The 22,411-nt window shown below is 41.3% G+C and overlaps 1 protein-coding gene across 4 annotated transcripts in view; it reads left to right on the top strand.

The window, feature by feature from the left end:
* The window catches only part of METTL4 (methyltransferase 4, N6-adenosine), a 232,261-nt gene extending 220,425 nt beyond the window's left edge, over positions 1-11,836 (top strand). For 2 of the 4 annotated variants that reach the window (XM_073550879.1, XM_073550878.1), the window contains one exon: positions 10,640-11,836. In XM_073550879.1, coding sequence (XP_073406980.1) covers positions 10,640-10,785 — 146 coding nt within the window. In that variant the 3' untranslated portion in view covers positions 10,786-11,836. Of the gene's footprint in view, positions 1-9,363; positions 9,575-10,639 lie in introns of those variants that run through there. The other 2 variants (XM_073550881.1, XM_073550882.1) reach the window with 2 other exon arrangements.
* The last annotated feature ends 10,575 nt before the right edge of the window (positions 11,837-22,411 follow it).

Genomic DNA, 22,411 nt, shown 5'->3' with positions numbered 1-22,411 from the left:
GTTTGGATTAATTATCTCTTTTTCCAGCCTTTTCTGACTATTTAAGACCCTCCCCAAACTTGTGAACAGCACTCATACATGGTCAACATGGGAAAGACAAAGGAGCATTCCAAGGCCATCAGAGACAAGATCGTGGAGGGTCACAAGGCTGGCAAGGGGCACAAAACCCTTTCCAAGGAGTTGGGCCTACCTGTCTCCACTGTTGGGAGCATCATCCGGAAGTGGAAGGCTTATGGAACTACTGTTAGCCTTCCACGGCCTGGACCGCCTTTGAAAGTTTCCTCCCGTGCCGAGGCCAGGCTTGTCCGAAGAGTCAAGGCTAACCCAAGGACAACAAGGAAGGAGCTCCGGGAAGATCTCATGGCAGTGGGCACATTGGTTTCAGTCAATACCATAAGTAACGTACTCCACCGCAATGGTCTCCGTTCCAGACGAGCCCGTAAGGTACCTTTACTTTCAAAGCGTCATGTCAAGGCTCGTCTACAGTTTGCTCATGATCACTTGAAGGACTCTGAGACAGACTGGTTCAAGGTTCTCTGGTCTGATGAGACCAAGATCGAGATCTTTGGTGCCAACCACACACGTGACGTTTGGAGACTGGATGGCACTGCATACGACCCCAAGAATACCATCATTACAGTCAAGCATGGTGGTGGCAGCATCATGCTGTGGGGCTGTTTCTCAGCCAAGGGGCCTGGCCATCTGCTCCGCATCCATGGGAAGATGGATAGCACGGCCTACCTGGAGATTTTGGCCAAGAACCTCCGCTCCTCCATCAAGGATCTTAAGATGGGTCGTCATTTCATCTTCCAACAAGACAACGACCCAAAGCACACAGCCAAGAAAACCAAGGCCTGGTTCAAGAGGCAAAAACTCAAGGTGTTGGAGTGGCCTAGTCAGTCTCCTGACCTTAACCCAATTGAAAACTTGTGGAAGGAGCTCAAGATTAAAGTCCACATGAGACACCCAAAGAACCTAGATAACTTGGAGAAGATCTGCATGGAGGAGTGGGCCAAGATAACTCCAGAGACCTGTGCCGGCCTGATCAGGTCTTATAAAAGACGATTATTAGCTGTAATTGCAAACAAGGGTTATTCCACAAAATATTAAACCTAGGGGTTGAATAATAATTGACCCACACTTTTATATTTAAAATTTATTAAAATTTAACTGAGCAACATAACTTTTTGGTTTGTCAGATTTATGCATCTGTTAATAAATCCTGCTCTTGTGTGAACTTTGAAGGCTCTAACTTATTTGCATCTTATCAAACCTGCTAAATCTGCAGGGGGTTGAATACTACTTGTAGGCACTGTATATATATATTGCACTGCATTATGTATGACCAGTAGGATGGAATGACTCTGGAGGAGATCCACCGTGAGTCAGTTACGCAAGCCATTATGAGGCTTAAGGGGGTTATCCGTCCCTAGGGTACAAGTCTGCAGTCTTGTGAATCCTCACGTCAGGAGCGGGTAATCATGTGACCGCAAGTAAATGATTTGCATACATCCAGCCACATTCCGACTAATGTATCTAGCCTTGTTTAATAAACTTGCATTGAGCGAAGCCGTGTCCGCCTAGTTTGCACATGACCTCATGTATGCAAATCAAATACCTGCAGTCACATTCTCACTGTCCTCATAATGTGCAAGATGTGAGGATTTACTTGTATGCAGTCACATAAAGTGATTGTCCAGCCTTATGGTGCAAGTCTGCCATCACATAAAGGGGTTGTCTGGCCTTCAGATACAAGTCTGTAGTCACATCAAGGGGCTGTCTGGCCTTCAGATACAAGTCTGCAGTTACATCAAGGGGCTGTGTGGCCTTGGGGTACAAGTCTGCAGTTACATCAAGGGGCTGTCTGGCCTTGGGGTACAAGTCTGTAGTCACATCAAGGGGCTGTCTGGCCTTGGGGTACAATTCTGCAGTCACCCTGTCTCTCTCATATTGCTTTAGCTAACTCAGGCTTTCATACACCATTCTCATTTTGACATATTCTTTTCAATTTAATTTTGATATTTTTACTGTTGGCTGAGGATACTGGAAAATAAGCAAGAGATTTAAAATCTACAACGGGGAGTATTTCCTGGCTTTGTATTTATAGACATGTAAAAGCTTTGGCACAATTATACATCTCCTATGTTTCATCAATTGCTTGCGGAGTATGAACAAATTACTAAAGGACTCTCTTTTTTGGGGGGCTAAAGGGGGGAGATTTTCTCATTGTCGCTATCTGTATGAAATTCATCAGAGTTTTTCAATATAACCCAGATTCCTCACAGGCACTTAGTTTTACTTATTTCCTGTCAGAACAGCCATTAAATAGAATATTCTCCTTTCTTAGTGTAAAAGCAAGGCAGTAAACCTATAGTGTTAGAATAAAAGTCAAAAGTCTCTTGCGGAATATAATACTGAGTAGTTCTTCCATTTCACATTGCTAAAAATAGTCGAGAAGCCTAACTTCATGGAGAAGGAGACCATTCCAAAACCTTCTACTGAAACTGGACAGAAGGTCGCCAAAGTGTATATGCAGTCAGAAGTATGTCAGATGTTGCAGGACAATGAAGAAAAGGCTATTAGTATTTTTTTTAAATAATTCTAAAATTTTACAACTTTGTTTCCTAACTTAATAGAAGTTTTTTAGCTTTATTCATTTTTATGGCTCGGTCCGCATCACATTATAGGAGTCCACTGGGAAGCATGTATGGGTTAAAAAAAACTATAGACATTTAAAGGATGACTGTTCTTTGAAAAAACATATCAACTGTGTTTTTATAATTTTAATTTGTCAGCATAATTAGTTAATAAGATATATAGAACCCAAAATGACACTTATTTTGGCAAAAAAGGAAAAAAGATATGCCTCCTAAAATTGGTGAAAATACATAGAGTGGACCATAAGGTCAAATTAGGCATGATCCTTAGGCCACTTGCTGACGTTGAGTATTGGAGTTTTTTTATTTGTAAGACAACTAGGTTTCGGTGAAAAATGCAGAAGTGGTGACGTGTTTTTATTTTTTTTTGTGATTGTTCTACCTGCCTGTTGGGAAGAAGGAAGGGTGTTTCCAGCACGTACATCCAGTTTAAATAAAATCTCCTTTTGTTAGAACAGTTTAAAAACCAATGATAAAAATGAGACACTCTAAGCATGATACGTTTCTTGCGCACCTCGGCGCCCTTAGTCATAGGATAATAGTACAAGACAAATAGGTGAGTGTATATATGTGTATGTGTGCAGATATATATATATATATATATATATATATATATATATATATAGGCTTCATTAGATATTCAGACACACACCCCTTGGGTGGGTATGTAGGTGACTGGACCCACCCATCTTTCCAAGTCACCTGGAAGCCTCCCAATGTATAGCAAAACCCTCAGCAGCAGATCTGCTGAGCAAAACATGCCCAGGCTTTCTTCACAGAGCCACCCACCTCTGCGATAAATCACGCCCATCAATCACATAGAATCATAGAATCGTAGAGTTGGAAGGGACCTCCTGGGCCATCTGGTCCAACCCCCTGCTCAAAGCAGGATTCGCTAAATCATCCCATGATCAGTCGCCATGCCACAAAATACATCTATCTATCTATCTATCTATATACATATATATACAGTACAGACCAAAAGTTTGGACACACCTCATTCAAAGAGTTTTCTTTATTTTCATGACTATGGAAATTGTAGATTCACTCTGAAGGCATCAAAACTATGAATTTACACATGTGAAATTATATAATTAACAAAAAAGTGTGAAACAACTGAAAATATGTCTTATATTCTAGGTTCTTCAAAGTAGCCAACTTTTGCTTTGATTACTGCTTTGCACACTCTTGGCATTCTCTTGATGAGCTTCAAGAGGTAGTCACCAGAAATGGGCTTCCAACAGTCTTGAAGGAGTTCCCAGAGATGCTTAGCATTTGTTGGCCCTTTTGCCTTCATTCTGCGGTCCAGCTCACCCCAAACCATCTCGATTGAGTTCAGGTCTAGTGTCTGTGGAGGCCAGGTCATCTGGCGTAGCACCCCATCACTCTCCTTCTTGGTCAAATGACCCTTAAACAGCCTGGAGGTGTGTTTGAGGTCATTGTCCTGTTGAAAAGTAAATGGTGGTCCAACTAAGCGCAAACCGGATGGAATAGCATGCCGCTGCAGGATGCTGTTGTAGCCCTGCTGGTTCAGTATGCCTTCAATTTTGAGTAAATCCCCAACAGTGTCACCAGCAAAGCACCCCCACACCATCACACCTCCTCCTCCATGCTTCACGGTGGGAATCAGGCATGTAGAGTCCATCCGTTCACCTTTTCTGCGTCACACAAAGACACGGTGGTTGGAACCAAAGATCTCAAATTTGGACTCATCAGACCAAAGCACAGATTTCCACTGGTCTAATGTCCATTCCTTGTGTTCTTTAGCCCAAACAAGTCTCTTCTGCTTGTTGCCTGTCCTTAGCAGTGGTTTCCTAGCAGCTATTTTACCATGAAGGCCTGCTGCACAAAGTCTCCTCTTAACAGTTGTTGTAGAGATGTGTTTGCTGCTAGAACTCTGTGTGGCATTGACCTGGTCTCTAATCTGAGCTGCTGTTAACCTGTGATTTCTGAGGCTGGTGACTCGGATGAACTTATCCTCCGCAGCAGAGGTGACTCTTGGTATTCCTTTCCTGGGACGGTCCTCATGTGAGCCAGTTTCTTTGTAGCGCTTGATGGTTTTTGCCACTGCACTTGGGGACAATTTCAAAGTTTTCCAATTTTTCAGACTGACTGACTGACCTTCATTTCTTAAAGTAATGATGACCACTCGTTTTTCTTTACTTAGCTGCTTTTTTCTTGCCATAATGCAAATTCTAACAGTCTATTCAATAGGACTATCAGCTGTGTATCCACTAGACTTCTGCACAACACAACTGATGGTCCCAACCCCATTTATAAGGCATGAAATCTCACTTATTAAACCTGACAGGGCACACCTGTGAAGTGAAAACCATTTCCGGTGACTACCTCTTGAGGCTCATCAAGAGAATGCCAAGAGTGTGCAAAGCAGTAATCAAAGCAAAAGGTGGCTACTTTGAAGAACCTAGAATATAAGACATATTTTAAGTTGTTTCACACTTTTTTGTTAATTATATAATTCCACATGTGTTAATTCATAGTTTTGATGCCTTCAGAGTGAATCTACAATTTTCATAGTCATGAAAATAAAGAAAACTCTTTGAATGAGAAGGTGTGTCCAAACTTTTGGTCTGTACTGTATGTCCCATACCAATTGAGGTATGGGAGAAATGGATTGTCCTCTGAAAATATGTAAATTTCTTCCCACGATGCCATAAATAAATTGGCTAAAGATGGGGAGAATTTAGAACTCATGGGGTCGCCTTGAGTCTGAAAAAAGTATTCATTTTGGAACGTGAAGAAGTTATGTTTTAGTAGGTAGTGTAAATATGCAAGAATGAATTGTTTTAATGACTCTGACTGCAATACTTGTTTAGATGATGTTCAATAGCTGTCATGGCAAACGAATGGGGGATGCACAAGTATAGATTTGTGACATCACAGGTCACAAAGAAATAATTGGCACCATTAGATCACGTCAAAAACTTTCAAAATTGTTGAGGTGTCTTTGAGACAAACAGGAATTCTCGGAATAAGGCTGGTTTCACATTCGCGTTAAAACAACGCTGCGCCCTGCGTCGTTAAGCCCCGCCCCGATCCTGCTCCCTGCCCGCCCCATCCGGGATCACCGCCTACTTTCGCATTTGCACGCATGTGATCGGCGCACCCTATCTTTAGCATAGGGTGCGCAGATCATGAGCTGCCAGTGTGAAAGTAGCGTGCGAGGTTGAAGATATTCATCAATTACATAACTGAGATTTTGATTAAGTGAACCTATTCCAGTCATACGGGTGGGGGGGGGAATATCTCCTTGCGTTTTTGTGAGGCCATGGAAAATGGAGGTGATTGGATGTTCAAGCAACAACCATTTGTAAATTGTACTGTTAATAGCCCCCAATCTCTGTCCTTCATTAAGGATTACAGTCATGTCGTATACTTTGACACTACAAGGTAGTATTCAAAATTACCACACAACCCCCTTTGTCCGACTGGCGGACTGTCAAATTGTGATTGAATTGTAAGTCTTTGGTGGCCTGGAAAGGATCTCTACTTAAGTTACTCCAATGGTTGGTAATCTGAGTCTCAGCATGCAGTTTTTTTTTCAAATCTTGTTTGACTGAAGTCATGTGTACTGCGCATGTCATGAAGGAGTTATAGTTTTCAAATTTGTCCACAGGTTTATACTATTTAATCTGAGAGCAGCATGGTGCAGAGACTGAATCCAGGAAAGTGTCGCTTGCTCTGCAGCTTGCAGTAGTTTCAATACAATCAGTTTTTTAGCAGCAGGAGGTTATAACTGCAGGACTAGGTGTCATGTGCCAGCCAGTCTAGCCGAGGTGCCAATTTGTTGCCATGTCAGCTGGGGGTCTGCTTTCCAGACTTGCCATGACTGTGCTCCACTGTAGCTCAGTCAGCCAGCTATGCTTCATTGGAGGCAATAATATTTACAGTTGTATTGTTGTATATAGTATAGGCAATCAGACAATCACAAGTTGAAATCCCCTGAAGGGACTATAAAAATAAAGTAATAAAAATGTATGTATCCCAACATGGTATCAATAAAAACATCAACTGTCTATGCAATAAACAAGCCCTCACACAGCCCAGTCAGCAGAAAAAAAATGACTACCCTAAAAAAAATTTTCAACACTAAAATTCTAAAACAAAAACTGGATATGTCTGGTATCGCTGTAATCATATTGATGTGATGTGTCATGAATACATAACTCAAAATTCGATGTCGGAATTGAATTCTTTTTCACAATTTTTTTTTCACTGTTTTCTCATACATTATATAGTAAAGTGGATTTTATCATTCAAAACTACAACTCGTCCCGCAAAAATCAAGCGCTCATATGGCTATATCCGATATATTCCAAAACAGGCAATGGAGAAGATGGAGAAATTACTTTCTCTGTTTCCTCCGCAGCTGAGCTGCGATTCTCTCGTGCCATAGAATCAGAGCACTGACACTCGGATCATTCTCGCAGCAGAGCTGGAGGTGAGTATCATTAGCATCCAATGCTAAACGTTAGTGTGACTCTGGCCTAAAGCTAAGACTTGGTACAAGACTAAAGGGTACTTCACACATAGCGATATCGTTAGCGAGATCGCTGAAACATCACAGGTTTTGTGACGCAACAGCGACCTCTCCAGCGATCTCGCTACGTGTGACACATAGCGGCCACCGGCCCCCCGCTGCGATATCGCTGATCGTGCTCGAATGTCCTAGGCCATTTTTTTATAGTGTCCCGCTGGCCAGCATGCATCGCTGTGCTTGACGCGATAGCGACGAGCGACCTTGTTGGCGACTCAGGGATGCAGGTGTGATTTTGCTTTGACTTTTCAACACCCCCTCAGCTCTGATTGGTGGTCTCAAATTAGGATCTTTGTAGCGTTTCCTTTTATAGGTCCGCTATCAATTATATGCAATCATAACATTTAACATGTACAGTTATAATAATCGCGTGTCCCCGTGTTAGTGACTGTAGATCCACGAATAAATAGCGCACTAGTGACCCAGACAGGGAGGCTGAAGCAAACCGCGTAGTGATAGTGCAGTAGTGGCCTCCAATCGGAGCAGAGGGGCGTGGAAAAGGCAACGCTAAAGCACGCCTATCGAGGTCTGAGTCGTCAGAATAGCTGCTGTGTGACAAGGTCCCAACGACCGCCGAGGTCGTTATATGGATCGCCGTATCGTTGCTGCGTCGTTGAGTAGATCTGCCTGTTTGACAGCTTACTAGCGACCATGTAGCGACGTACCAGCGATCCTTGCCAGGTCGTATCCTTTTTGGGATCGCTGGAGCGTCGCTATGTGTAACGGGACCCTTAGCATGTTGTGCCAAGTTTGTTTGTTTTTTTTTCTAGTACACTCTATCATCTTTTAAACGAACCAACAAAAGCTGAATTTTAATAATTGGTCCTTGAAGTTGTCCAAGAAGTATCATTTCGCCTTGCGGAGAATGACATGCTAGGCATGTCGAGATGAGGAGACTTAAAGCCGCAATGCTCCTCTGGGAAATATGCTAATTATGCAAATTGTCTCTTCAGAGAGGACGAGGACTAGAACTCTAGTGCCACCTATTGGAAGTAGCAGTCCTAAAAGTCAATGTCGACCAAGGCTCGTTAAAGGGTCGACATTGACTTTTAGGATTGCTACTTCCAATATGTGGCATCCTTGAAGTTGGAAATCTCATACTTCTATTGTGGTGTGTGTAGGTTGTAAAGTTCAGTTCTAAAAGCTTAAAAAAAAAAGTTAGGAAAGCAAAGTTTTAAAATTGAGGAGCATTATGCATCAGTTTTGTGAGTAGAATGAAATGTTCGGTTTTGTCTGCCTATACATCATTATTCTATAGTGTGCACAGTGCACAGTTGGGTCATGGTTCGGGATGCGCGGTGCACGTCCTTTGTTATTCACATTTGTGTTTTCATTTTGTTGTGCAGTTTAAAGTGCACTTGTATGAAAGAAGGCCATGATGTTATGGCTGACGTTTGCATGCGCATAACACTTGGGCAGATGCTGTGTGCATTGTAGTTTGGAAACTTTGTAACCATGGCAACAAACCCTTTCAAACAACATTGTACAGAGGACTCTGCTTAGAAAATCCTCCTCTGATTTGCAAAGTGCAGCCTTGTATATATGCTAACCTCATATTGACAAAGGGCAGGATGATATTCATAGCTGTAAAGAATTTATTAAAATCAAAATCTCCTCTTGCATTTACAAGGACAAAAATGATGGTATTCGCACTACTGTTTGTGTTACTTATATAATGTTTGAAATAATAAAAATTAGAAATTATTGGTTTGAACTGCTTGACATCTGAACACTGGATACATTACTTATAGGATTTTCTGCAGTCTTAAAGATGGAAATGTCCTGTGCTTTAAATAATGTTTCAATCAACTGAAAAATTGAATACTTGAAGTTCACCTCTATACCTGTTTGATGCGTTGTAATGTTATCCTTCTGCACATAGGGTTTTAGTCCTGCTTTTATTTTGTAAACAAAGCAATGTTTTTGTAGATTTGCAGATTAGGCCTCATTCAGGTGCCATGCTGAAAGCACTTACAGTACAGACCAAAAGTTTGGACACACCTTCTCATTCAAAGAGTTTTCTTTATTTTCATGACTATGAAAATTGTAGATTCACTCTGAAGGCATCAAAACTATGAATTACCACATGTGGAATTATATAATTAACAAAACAGTGTGAAACAACTGAAAATATGTCTTATATTCTAGGTTCTTCAAAGTAGCCACCTTTTGCTTTGATTACTGCTTTGCACACTTTTGGCATTCTCTTCATGAGCTTCAGACTACCTCTAGTCTAGCACATCTGGGATGTTATTGGTTGTTAATTACAATGGGAGCTGCCAGCAGCAAGTGTTGATGATTTGTATGACCGAGTGCATTTATCATGGCAGAACATTCCTCAGACAACCACTAATGACCTCTTTGATACCAGCCAAGATGTAAGTGCGGGGATTTCTTCAAGTGGTGTTCATGCACAATACTGAATAAATCAAGATGTTTTGAAAATTTTGTTTCCATTGTTTCATCATTTGCATATCATTACCTACCATGCCTATTCATTTCCATTATTTCAGGACACTTCCTTCTTGGTGTTACAATTGCAGTGTTGAGGAGTGTGTGTATTTACGTATGTGTCTATTATCCACGGTATGGCTGAGAAGCTGTTAAAAATGCTGTGGACAATGATTGCAGTCAGTTTTTATGTTCCCACTTGAAGCAATGATGTTTTAATAAGATTAAGTAAAAAGTGTCTTGGCTATAACACATTACGCTCTGTCGGTATGGCTCATTGACCACAAGCAGCAATTCACCTGTAGTTAAGAATCACTTATCTGATCTCTCTCCATTACAAAGGTCAACTGGCAGATGAAATTGTGACATGACTGCCCTGACAAAGGAAGGCTCCGTGATCCTGCACTTACACAGATTAGATGAAATGATTTCGGGACAATCCTGTGTTGAAGCCCCCAGACATTCAGGGTAGAAAGCCCTTAAATTGCAATGAGCACGTACGGCAGGCCAGTGTATTGTAAGATCCCCAGCTGGTGCTAAGGTGTTTTTGACTTTTAACCTGATCGCCGCGTACTAATTGTTCTGTCCTTTTCAGAGGTGTTTTGTTCCCATCATTCAGGAAGCATTTAAGGCTTTGTCACCTCCTGCTCTGTAGTACTATGATGACTCTATTGAAGAATTGAAAAGTCACCTGTGTAGGCGGTAAAATCCTCATTCCCTGTCTCTAAATGAAAACCGATAAATCAGACCTATTGAAGCCTCTGACTGTATTGTTCCCGATCTCAAGGGCGCTTATTTCGAATGATTTCCTGCCTATAAATAGCATAGGCTGTTGATGAAATCCTTGAAATTAATTTGCTGTCTTCTTTTTAATGAAATACTCCACTTTTTCATCTCCCAGTAGCTGAAAGAAGATTGATTTTTTTTTTCTTTGTCATCACTGTCTTCTTTGTGTTTCTCCTGTTTCTTCTAGAGATTTTGAAAGAATTTGTCAAGCCCGATGTGGACCGCTTAGAGCTGTTTGCCCGTAACCTGCAGCCGGGATGGACGAGCTGGGGCAATGAGGTTCTCAAATTCCAGCACATGGATTATTTCATTCCCCCTGAGACTCCAAACTGACCCAGGTCTATTAGCTTTACATGAGTTTTTTTCTACATTAGAATGGTTTTTATTACCAACGGCACACTTAGGGATCCGTGTAAATAGAATTGGACATGTTGCAATAAGAGATCCGCGGCGTGGGTGACTCTCCGTGTGCAGCCTGAATGCCATTGTCTTAAGATGAACAGATTGTTCTTTGGTTTAGTTTTCAAACGGCTTTCCTGTGAAATGAAAAAGAAAATTGCGTCCCAACCCTTTATTTACCGCAGCGCAGCCTCGTTTCCTGGCAGCATAAAGGTTAATTGACCAGCCTAGAGGGGAGTATAGATAAAAATCTTCAATAAAAAAAAATAGAATGGGAATATAGTGTCTGATATGTGCCAGTAACACAAATCCACATAGCCTTCACAATAATATTGCAAATAGTATGTTTCCCGGGTGTATTTAATGACAATTTTATCAAATCCCAGTCCACTTTTCAGGTTGAAAGAACAACACGTTATGTGCGAAGAGATCTGAGAAAAACAATGATCTTGTCGGCAGTCCATATTTATATGCCTCTGTTAGTGAATATTGGCTCCTGTGTGATATTAGGACGATTTTCTGCATTTAATTGCTTGTATACCTTGTGAATTTGCTGGAGTAAATGTCAAAGCAGGCAATAGTTCCTCTACATAATAAGTCTGTTTTTCTTAAATAACTGCATTTCTCATAGGAAAACGCAGAATTGTGGTGTTCCTCCTTACTACTTAATAAACAAGTAGTGGGGGTAGCATATTTGTACCTACTGTAGTTAGTGGCGCCCCTGCCACTGTCCATTCAGTGATGTTGTTGTCAGTTTGACAAGTTGAACTGTTATTTTATTCATGTATTTCCAGGAAGAAAAACTGCAAAACACTAAATTTTAGGAAAATCATTTATTCTTTGGATACATGTACTTAGACGTGTAAGGGTACATGGCACACATATTTAATTTTACAAGTCCCACAATCCAAAATAAATGTGTTTTATTTAAAGAAAATTGCTCAGGCTGCATGTGGAGCGATGCAATAAAGCCGATTTATCATTAGTTCCAAGAATGGATTTAGATAAAATCTATATTGAGAAACCCTTCAGAAAGCTTATGTTTGGGAAAGATTGTTCGTATTTTGTCCTGATATACGGATCCTAACTATCTCATCCTTAGGGTCCTCTTACACTAAACGATACACCAGCGATCCCGACAACGATACGACCTTGTCAGGATCGCTGGTACCTCGCTACTTGATCGCTGGTGAGCTGCCAAACAGGCAGATTTCACCAGCGATCATGACCAGCAAGGACGCTGGTATCCAAGGTAAATATCGGGTAACTAAGCACGTTCGTCACTTAGTTACCCGCTGGGTACCTTGGATACCAGCTCCCAGCGCGAGCCTGCGGGTATCCAAGCTACACAGCGGGTAACTAAGTGACGCTCGCGCTTAGTTACCCGATATTTACCTTGGATACCAGCTCCCAGCGTCTGCTTACAGCATTGGGAAATCGCTGATCGTTACTCTCCCGCTGCCACACACAGCGATGCGTGCTGGCCAGCGGGAGACCAACAATCAAAAAATGGCCCAGGACTTTAGAGCACGATCAGTGATATCCGGCGGGGGGAGCCGGTCGCTGATGCGTGTCACACACAGCGAGATCACTGGCGAGATCGCTGTTGCATTATAAAGTCAGCGATCTCGCTGTGTGTGACAGGGCCTTTAAAGGGGGGACCGGAAAATAAAATGTATTTCAATCCTAAATTTCTATTTAGTGTTATAATCTAAACTTTATTCTATATATGATTAAAATGTCCCTTTCTCTGCCATACTTATCTAACTGCTTTATTATATATTTATTTTACTACTTTGTGTGATGAATCTTCATTTGAGACTCTCAGTGCATGCTGGGATAGTCAAATGAGTAGTCATCAGAGGGCAGAGACAGTGGTTAATGCTGAAGCCTCTGCCCCCATCCTGAAATGAAGCATCATCAGTGGCATCCATTTCAGGGGCTGGGCTAGTCTCCTGAGCATACATCAGTTGTCAATTCTGACGTATGATCAGTAGATTCTTATCACTGTGGACAGTGACAGTGCGCTTCCTCGCCGTCTCTGATGAGAAGTGGTGAACCGACAAAGCACACGGACTATGCCTTGTATGGAGAAAACAAGCAGAGACCCGTGCTGCCCCCCCGCAAATGACTAGAGCAGGCACGAGCCCAGCCCCTGAAACAAACATAACTGATGACATTTTGTTTCAGGGTGGGGCAGAGGCTGTGGCAGTGACTACAACCTCTGGCCCCGATGATGGACTTGTTTGTTTATCCCAGCATGTTCTCGGATTCTCAAATAAAGTGTCATCACACAGGAAGTAGTAAAGAAAAAAAAGCAGTTAGCAAAGTGATGAAATGATAGTTTTTAACCCCTTCACAATGTGCCGTACTAGTACTGCCCATGTTGTGTCTCCCCGTTTGATGTGGGGTCCACTGCTGAGTCCACATCTTTCCCGTGAGCCCACATCTTTTGCGGCATGGGCCCAGAACAGCCGCGATGGAATCGCGATCCACCCACGGCTGTTAACCCGTTAAATGCCGCTGTCAAACTCTGATAGCGGCATTTAGCATGCGATTCCGGCAATTGCGCCGGAAATCTGCCCATCGGTGACCCCCGTCACGTGATTGCGGGTCACCGATGGGTCGGCATGACAGCCAGAAGTCTCCTACAGACCTCTATGTTTGTCACTGCTGGATTGCTATGAGCGCCGCCCGGTGGTCGGCGCTCATAGCAAGTGAGTAATTCTGCTACATACAGGTGATCTGATAATCACCTGTATGTAGCAGAGCTGTTTGGGTTATGGCAGCTTCTAGTCTCCCATGAATTCTATTGAAGCATTCAAAAGTAAAAATAAAAAAGTTTTTAAAAATATTAAAAGAATAAAAAAATATTAATTCACCGCCATTCACCGAATTCAAAATAAAACAATAAAAAAATAAAACACACACATATTTGGTATCGCCGTGTTCAGAATCGCCTGTTCTATCAATATAAAAAAACTAACCTGACTGCTAAACGGCGCAATGGAAGAAAAAGTAAAAACGCCAGAGTTCCTTTTTTTGATTGCCGTGACATTGCATTAAAATGCAATAACGGGTGATTTTTTTTCACCACTTAAAAAAGAACCTAGACATGTTTGGTGTCTATGATCTCGTAATGACCCGGAGAATCAGTTTTAGCATTTGGTGAACATGGTAAAAAAAAATCCAAAAAATCATTGTGGAATTGCACTTTTTTGCAATTTCACCGCACTTAGAATTTTTTTCCTGTTTTTGAGTACAAGATATGGTAAAACCAATGGTATCGTTCAAAAGTACAACTTGTCCCGCAAAAAACAAACCCTCACGAGCCTTATTGATTGAAAAACAAAAAAGTTATGGCTCTGGGAAAAAGGGGAACAAAAAACAGTAACACAGAAAACAGTAACTCAAAAACGAAAAAGGGCTCTGTTTTGAAGGGGTTAATTAAAGCATATTAGAAAAAAACATTACATTATGACGTTAAATTCAGATTTAGGATAAAACTAAATTTTAGCTTTGACCACCCCTTTAAGTGTTCTGTTTTCGTCACATTCACTTATGAGCAGTAAACAGATGTCTGCCAGTTAGAGCTAGGACACCATGTTCTGTTTTGATGTTCATTTTTTTACTATAATATTTTGGTGTATCAAGAGCTCTCAAAATGTAAATAGAAATAATGTACAAATTCATCATGTATTTGTGAGCGGAGAATTTACTGAATTTCTTTTGGTGGTGGGGAGCCATTTTGCTTTTTCAGAGTCTTTTGTACTACCAGTAATGTGGACGGTTCCCCATATTACCGTTAAGAGATGACAGACCTGAGCGGGGTTTGCTTTTTTTTGTGGATTGAGTTGAAGCTTTTATTGGGAACATTTTACATAACATTGGGAGTCACATTTATCCGGCGCTCTACGCTGAGCACTTACTTTGGGGTTTCCATCTAAATCTCTGAGTGACGTGATTCAGATGAAACCCCCCAGGGATCCATTCACTATATTGAGGCAGCAGAGTTACTGTGGACTCTGTTCACCGGAGTCCTTCTTTTCAGAAGTGCACCATACTGTGGCTGACGGCACTTTTATGCAATCTTTAAAAGCCTGACACCGCCGGATCACAGGTCAGATGGCATTGACAGTGCCTCAATTTGCTTCATTATAGGAAATCTTCCGCCAGAGGTTCCGTCTGAATCACGGATTTCAGAGATTTACACGGAAATCCCAGTGCAAGCGCTCAGCGCAGAGTGCAGGATAAATATGCACTGAGCTTTACTGTGATCTTTGGGAAGCAGAATGAAAAAATCAACAGCAGGTGCGATTACAATGATACCAGATTTGTATTGGATTTTTATGTTTGGCTGCTGTCACACACTAAAAGGTTCTTTCTGTTGCAAAAAATAGTTTTTGCATCACCATATTTTGAGAGCTAAAATTTTTTTCCATATTCTAACACATAGTCATGTCATGGCTTGTTTTTTGTCGGACGAGTTGACAATTTTATTGCTATCATTTTCAGACATATGACATTTTTTAATCACTTTCTATTCCAATTTTTGCGATGCAGAATGAACAGAAGCTAGCAATTCAGTATTTTTTTTGTGTGGGAGGGGTTTATGTTTCGCATGTGGTAAAATTGATGAGGCAGTTTTATTCTTCGTGTCAGTACGATTACAACGATACCACATTTATATTTTTGTATGTGTTGGCGCTTTTACACTATAAAAACTATTTAATAGAAGATATAATTATTTTTGCATCACTTTATTCTGAGAGCTATAACTTTTATTTTTGATGGAGCTATATGTTGGCTTGTTTTTTGTGGGACAAGATGATGTTTTCAGCTGTACCATGTTTATTTATATTGTCTTTTTGTTCGTGTTTTTTTCCACTTTTTGTTCAATGGTATGATAAAGCATTGTTTTTTAAATTTTTTTGATGGTGTTCACTAAAGGAGTTAACTAGTGGAGTTTGATCGCAGCATTTAGGGGGTTAAAGTGCTGGGAGCGGTGTGGGACCGCTCCTGGCACTTAGGCTGGTTTCACATTTGCGTTTTTTAGCGCTGGAAAAAAACGCATACCTGCGCATGCGTTTTTTCCCTATATTTAACATGGGTGCGCATACCTGCGCGCTGGTTAGCGCATGTATGCGATTTTCATGCGCTGCGTTTTTTTGGGGTGTGCGTTGGTATTTTCCAGACGCAGCATGTTGCATTTTTTGGCCCTGCAAAAAAGCGCATGCGCACATATGCGCACGTTTTGCGCTAAAAATGGCCATTATAGCCTATGGATGCGCATATGTGCGCACTGGCATGCTCATGTATGCGTCTTTTTGCATATGCGTTTTTTTTTTTTAACCATGGAATTTAGGGGTTTGGGTTAGAGTTAGGGTCAGGGTTAGGGTTGGGGTCAGGGTTAGGGTTAGGGTCAGGGTTAGGGTTAAGTATGGTTTTGTTAAGGATTAGGGTCAGGGTTAGGGTCAGGATTAGGGTTAAGTATGGTTTTGTTAAGGGTTAGGGTTAGGGTTAGGGTCAGGGTCAGGGTTAGGGTTAGGGTTAGGGTTAAGTATGGTTTTGTTAAGGATTAGGGTCAGGGTTAGGGTCAGGATTAGGGTTAAGTATGGTTTTGTTAAGGGTTAGGGTTAGGGTCAGGGTTAGGGTCAGGGTTAGGGTTAAGTATGGTTTTGTTAAGGATTAGGGTCAGGGTTAGGGTCAGGATTAGGGTTAAGTATGGTTTTGTTAAGGGTTAGGGTCAGGGTTAGGGTTAGGGTCAGGGTTAGGGTCAGGGTTAGGGTCAGGATTAGGGTTAAGTATGGTTTGGTTAAGGGTTAGGGTCAGGGTTAGGGTTAGGGTCAGGGTTAGGGTTAAGTATGGTTTTGTTAAGGGTTAGGGTTAGGGTCAGGGTTAGGGTTAGGGTCAGGGTTAGGGTTAGGGTCAGGGTTAGGGTTAGGGTTAGTTAGGGTTTAGGGTTTGGGTTAGGGTTAAGTATGATTTGGTTAAGGGTTAGGGTCAGGGTTAGGGTTAGTAAAGTCATGGTTTGGGTAGTGTGAGGGGCCACCTAAAAATGTTGGAAAAAAACGCAAACGCGGTAAAAACGCACTAAAAACGCATACAAACGCATAAAAACGCTGCGTTTTTTTCATGCATGCTCATAAAAATGCTTGAAAAAAACGCAGCAGTTGTATGCTTATGTATGCGTTTTTTCAATGCGTTTTTTTGCGGGAAAAACGCGCTGCAAAAAAAAGCAAGTGTGAAACTAGCCTTAGTTACGGGTGTTCGCTGTTAAAATCAACTGACACCCTGCAGCGATTGCGCGTGCAGAGCTTGTGTGCGTGAACAGTCGCGATTCAGTAATAATACATCCTGCGTTAATAAGGCTCAGAGCTCGTGGACGTACTACAAATGTCGGAAAGGGATTAATATAAATAAAAAAGAATAATAACCAAACGACAAAAACACCACACACAGAGTTCACTCTAGGTAATCCCTCTTCACAATGCTCTCACCTTTAAACCTGCCTAACAGCAGTGGTTGGCACACTAAATAAATTACCAAGCAATTGGCACCCCTGTTACTAGTCTGTCCCTCTCTGCCCTGGAAAGCCCTACATAAGTGATGACAAATCATCCACTCACATCACAGTAGGAGTCCTTTACTACATCTGGGTGCCCCAGTCGCTTGGTGCAATGCGGCACTGGAAGTGAAACCAAGAAAGTGCTTGGTATGCATAAGTGGAAGCATGCGTTTCACGGAGGAGTTGCAACATCCTGCGGCATGACCCAAAAAGACACGGTGCCTCCCCCCAGCAAGTGCAGGACCTGAGATGATGCATCCCAACCCTGAACGCAGAACAATGTCTGAGTGTGGGGTTATAGTCTGTGTTTCCTGCAGACAGTTCTATGCTCCCTGTTATAATTTATCTGTAATAGGGCTTTCCAGGGATAACTGCTGAGGAGCAGGGGCGCCATATCCGCTGTCAAGTAGGGTGCCAACCTCTGCTGTCTAGGCAAGTTTCCAGACTAGGAGACTGTTGAAAATTTTAAGCAGGGTCCTGCTTCATCTTATTTTGAATCAGTTATGACCTATCAGGGTCATGCACCTAGGTTATTCCCTTAAAGATGTATTAAAACCTGTTTACTTACTGCTATTCTGTGCCCTCATGCCCTGACTGTTTATCTGCTACTGACTCCTACTTTGATGTGAATGGGTGATTGCATTACTTATCTATAGCTTTCTAGGGCAGAGAGGGACAGCCACCAAGGAGATTGCGTGGTAATTTATTTAGGGTGTCATCCTCCGCTGATAGGCAGGTTTAAAGGGGAGGACATTGTGTGTAGGGATTACCTAGAGTGCACTCTTTGTGTGGTGTTGTTTGGTGGTTGTCTTTTTTAATTATTTATATTAAAAGCTAAAATTTTATGACTAAAAATTCTATGACTACTTATCTTTGTGGGTTCCCTCTCTTAGTATCAAGAGCTCTCCACAATGTTAATAGACTGTGAGGATTGAATAGGAAAAGCAATTAAAGTAGCCAATTCCATAAAGCCGTTTTCACATTTCATCAGTCATAAAAATGGATAATGTACCACCCACTGTTCATTAGAATGGTATTATATATCTCCTACGAATTTTGGGTCAATGTAAAGACCAAATACAAGATCTAGAATGCAATGTAGAGTGCAGAATTGTGAATCGTTTGCAACTATTATTGTGGCCCATCATATGACTGCTACTGTATGTGATTATAGATTGACCACAAACTGGAATGTACGTATCTGCTCTAAAAGAACTGCTGGATATCTTGGTGTCCTTTTGTATTCTCTTTTATACCTTTTCCTTGTAAATCAATTGCTAAATTGTGTTTTTAAGAAGTGAGATGTTTTAATGGAAGAGAAAATAAACCGAATAGTGCCCTTTTATTTGTCTTTCATTTTTAATCAAATGTTCTTAAAATTTGTTACCTTATTTAATTGTATAGCTAATTTAAAATCTCACATTTACCATTTAATCTGTCGGCTATTTTTTACTTTGGTTACATGAAAACAAATATTTACATATGATTCATTTATGCACATATCACAACCAAAGTATACTCCCACCTACAACTAAAAAAAACATATTTATGAGGTTGCCCCATTTCCCAACAAAGACAACATCTTCAAGTAGTTTGTATGTTCTCCCCTTGTTTGGTGGGTTTCCTTCAGGTTGTATAGTTTCCTCCCCACGCCAAAAACATACTGGTAGAGAGATATGAGAGATATTATGAGCCCTACTGCGAAGAGTGTTGATATTGTGTACGTGATGTCACAGTGGGATATTTACTCACTAAATAAGTGAGTAAATAAAATAAATAATTTGATGGTTATGAGCAGAGTTTATTCTCTAGGGTCTTGAGAACACAACTCTTAACTCACAAAAATGGAGCTTTGCAGAGCGCTGTCTTGAATGGAGCGGAGGTGTACATGGTTGACTTTCACTCCATTCCGGACTTCTGGAAATAGACTAGCACTGTATCCCATCTCTGACAACGACCCATAAGTTAGCCCCCATTCTGTAAATAAGTGGTAGCTTGCAATTCAGGGAATAATAATTTACGACACAGCAAAGATTCTCCTAGGCATTCCTTTGACGTCCAACAAACATAGATACAGACAGAAGAGCATCTGGTTTCCTAGGTTATGCTGTATAGTGGCTGTTAGGACATGCTCTCACTCCCTAATCTGTCCTGCTTGTCTGTAACTATAGAATGATCAGTTTTACAACTGGCAGTCAAGAGCAAATTGCTCAGATAGTAGCAATTTTAAACAGAAAAAAACATTTTTTGGTAATAAAATGTATAACACATTTGATACTGTCTATGTTATCAATTTAATAAGAGTTTGTAGAAATGACAGTGACCGTTTAAATGTAATACACAGGCCAAGAACCCACAAGAGAAATAATGCTCATCTAGGATTTGATACTGATTTCAATTCAAAGGTTGTCCTCTGGAAATTCTCTGAAATGAGAAACAGCTTGTTTGACCAACTAACTGATGAGACCCTCTGGGGTTCTGCAGAGCTTCATCTGAATGTAGGTGAGGTTGATCATACACATCTCCACTTTATTATTGTCCAGAGGACTGGCATAGATAGCCAAGTGTTGTAGTCTGATATCCCTAGCAACCTCATAGACCATGGCCAGATTGAAGATGTGTGTGATCAACCTTCACCTCGTTTAGATGGGGTTCTAAAGAGCCCTGTTCTGAGGATTAGTGGGGATCCCATCAGTGTGGATAATAACTTTGAACTATCCCTTCAAAGTTGTTTTGTTGGCTTTTTAATATTTAACTATGAATATAACAACTTTATACATTACACATCTGCACTGTTTCTTTATTTTGACACTTCTTCAGAAATAAGAAGTGCAGGATTTTTATTATGTACGTGCTATATTCCTGAACCACACCTAAGAAGTATTCTTTATCAAGATGAATCAGAAGATACGGCATAATGAATTTGATGTTCCTACCAGCAGGAGTACACACAGCATCTTCAGAGTTCAGAACGCTAACTGTTAGATCAGCACAGAAATCAGAACATGCCTGCTTATTTCAGACTTTTCCCTTGACGGATGCATCTTTAACATCTTTTGTAAGTAATTGTGGCCAGGTTATATTCAGTGCTTCCACTTTAATGTTTCCTTCCTCATGACATTAAAGGAATTTTGCTATGTAATCTTAGACTAGCATGATGCAGGGAAAGAGACCATGATGTCAGAAATGTGTCACTTAATGATATTTTAGGCCTGCTCCTTCCAATAGGGATAGAATTCAAGTACTCATACTCTCTAAAGAGGCCATTTGAATAGGTAAATTCCCATAGGAGCATTTTATGGCCTATAAGTCTCCTTTCATCGGCCTGGTGTTCTCCACAAGGAGAAACGTTCCCCTTTAGACCTATAATAAGTCTTGGCTGTAAACAGTTGTTGTGGGGGTAATATCTGTCATGGTCACGCGTGGCTGGACACAGTGCCTCCAGCAGGGTGGATTTAGATGACACGCGTGACCCTGGATACACCGCCTCCAGTTGGGCGAATTTAAATAATAAAACGTGCATCTGGATACGCCACCTCCAACAGGCGAATTTTGGAAATACACGTTTGTCTGGAAACCCCGCCTCCAATAAGGCGAATTTAAACAATAAAAGGGAAAACCTGGGTAACAATAACAATGGTGGCCCTGCGATATGAAACGGGGAAGTGGAGACCTCCTGCACTCCCCTGAGTCAGTGTCTCTACACTCCTAACATTCCCTAGGCCGGTTCCGCACCGGGCGACGATCAGGAACCTAAAAACCCTGACTTCCCCTGCACCTAAACCCTCACTAGTGAAGTGGACGGTGCGGAAACTAATCCCACCACTGCACTAAAACACACATAAGGAAAAGAGACAAAACAGGGAAACACCACTTAGCTTTGCTCTGTTGCTTAATCTCCCAGCAACAGAGCCCACCACCTGCGTGCATCTTTTCCTCCGACCGGATCCAACTCCATAGTGCAGCCTTGAAGCAAACAGAGTCCACCACCTGCATGCAGCTGTCCAGAAACAGTCCAGCATCTTGAGTCCAGCTTTCCAGCAACCAAGTCCAGCATCATGAGTGCAGCTCTACACCATAGCTGCCACTCCACCAAGCCATGCAAGAACTCCTTGCTGACACCATAGCTGCAACTCCACCAAGCCATGCCAGCCTCCCTTGCAGACACCATAGCTGCAACTCCAGGACTCTCGCTGAGCTGCCTGGGACTCTCCTTCATCTCCATCCTTCACCCAGGCTTGCTTGTAACTGAGGACTATCACCAACAGTGATTACCACACCTGACACTCTTTTATAGAGCAATCACACCTGTTTTATAATCATGTGCACTAAACTAAAGAAACAGAGTACAATGATGCTCACCACCACCGGGGGGCAAATTTAGAACAAAAGTCACCACAGTGCAATAATCCTAATGGCCACCGGGGTCAAAAACCAAACCTAAGCATAGAAAAAAAAGGTTACCTGTGCTTTATCTCAGTCCTGATTCCTCATGGATCATGACAATATTAAGGTATCTTCATACAATCCAGAATATTGAATATACCCTTCACTGACCCCATAGGGTTGGGAATATAGAAACTTTATCGCCCTTCTAACTAGTTAGACAGTATACATGATTTTTAAATTTCGCATAAAGGGAATTTTTTTCATTTTATTTTATACCAACGGAGTGTAAAGATTAGTAGTTACACAAATAATCCACAGTATCTTTATCACTTTTAGGAGCTGTTGAGCATGTATGGATCTGCTTTAGGAAGACATCTAGAGAAATATATTTTTTATTTTTCTACACTAAACTTTACAGTTTTTTTGCTTAATTATATAAAGGTGCCAGTTATACTAGGTGGTGTATTTACAATGCCCAATATTTACAGTATGTGGCTTTTCTTTTAACCATGTCCATATTTCTGGTTTTATTGTCCCTTTTTCTTTTTTTAAATATTAGCATAAGTATTAAGCAGAATGAGAATTCAGTGTTTTTTGGAATTT

Source organism: Dendrobates tinctorius, unplaced genomic scaffold (assembly GCF_039654945.1).
Source record: "Dendrobates tinctorius isolate UK_male_01 unplaced genomic scaffold, ASM3965494v1 ptg000171l, whole genome shotgun sequence".
NCBI lineage: Eukaryota > Metazoa > Chordata > Amphibia > Anura > Dendrobatidae > Dendrobates > Dendrobates tinctorius.
This window is presented reverse-complemented; position numbering and strand designations above follow the sequence as displayed.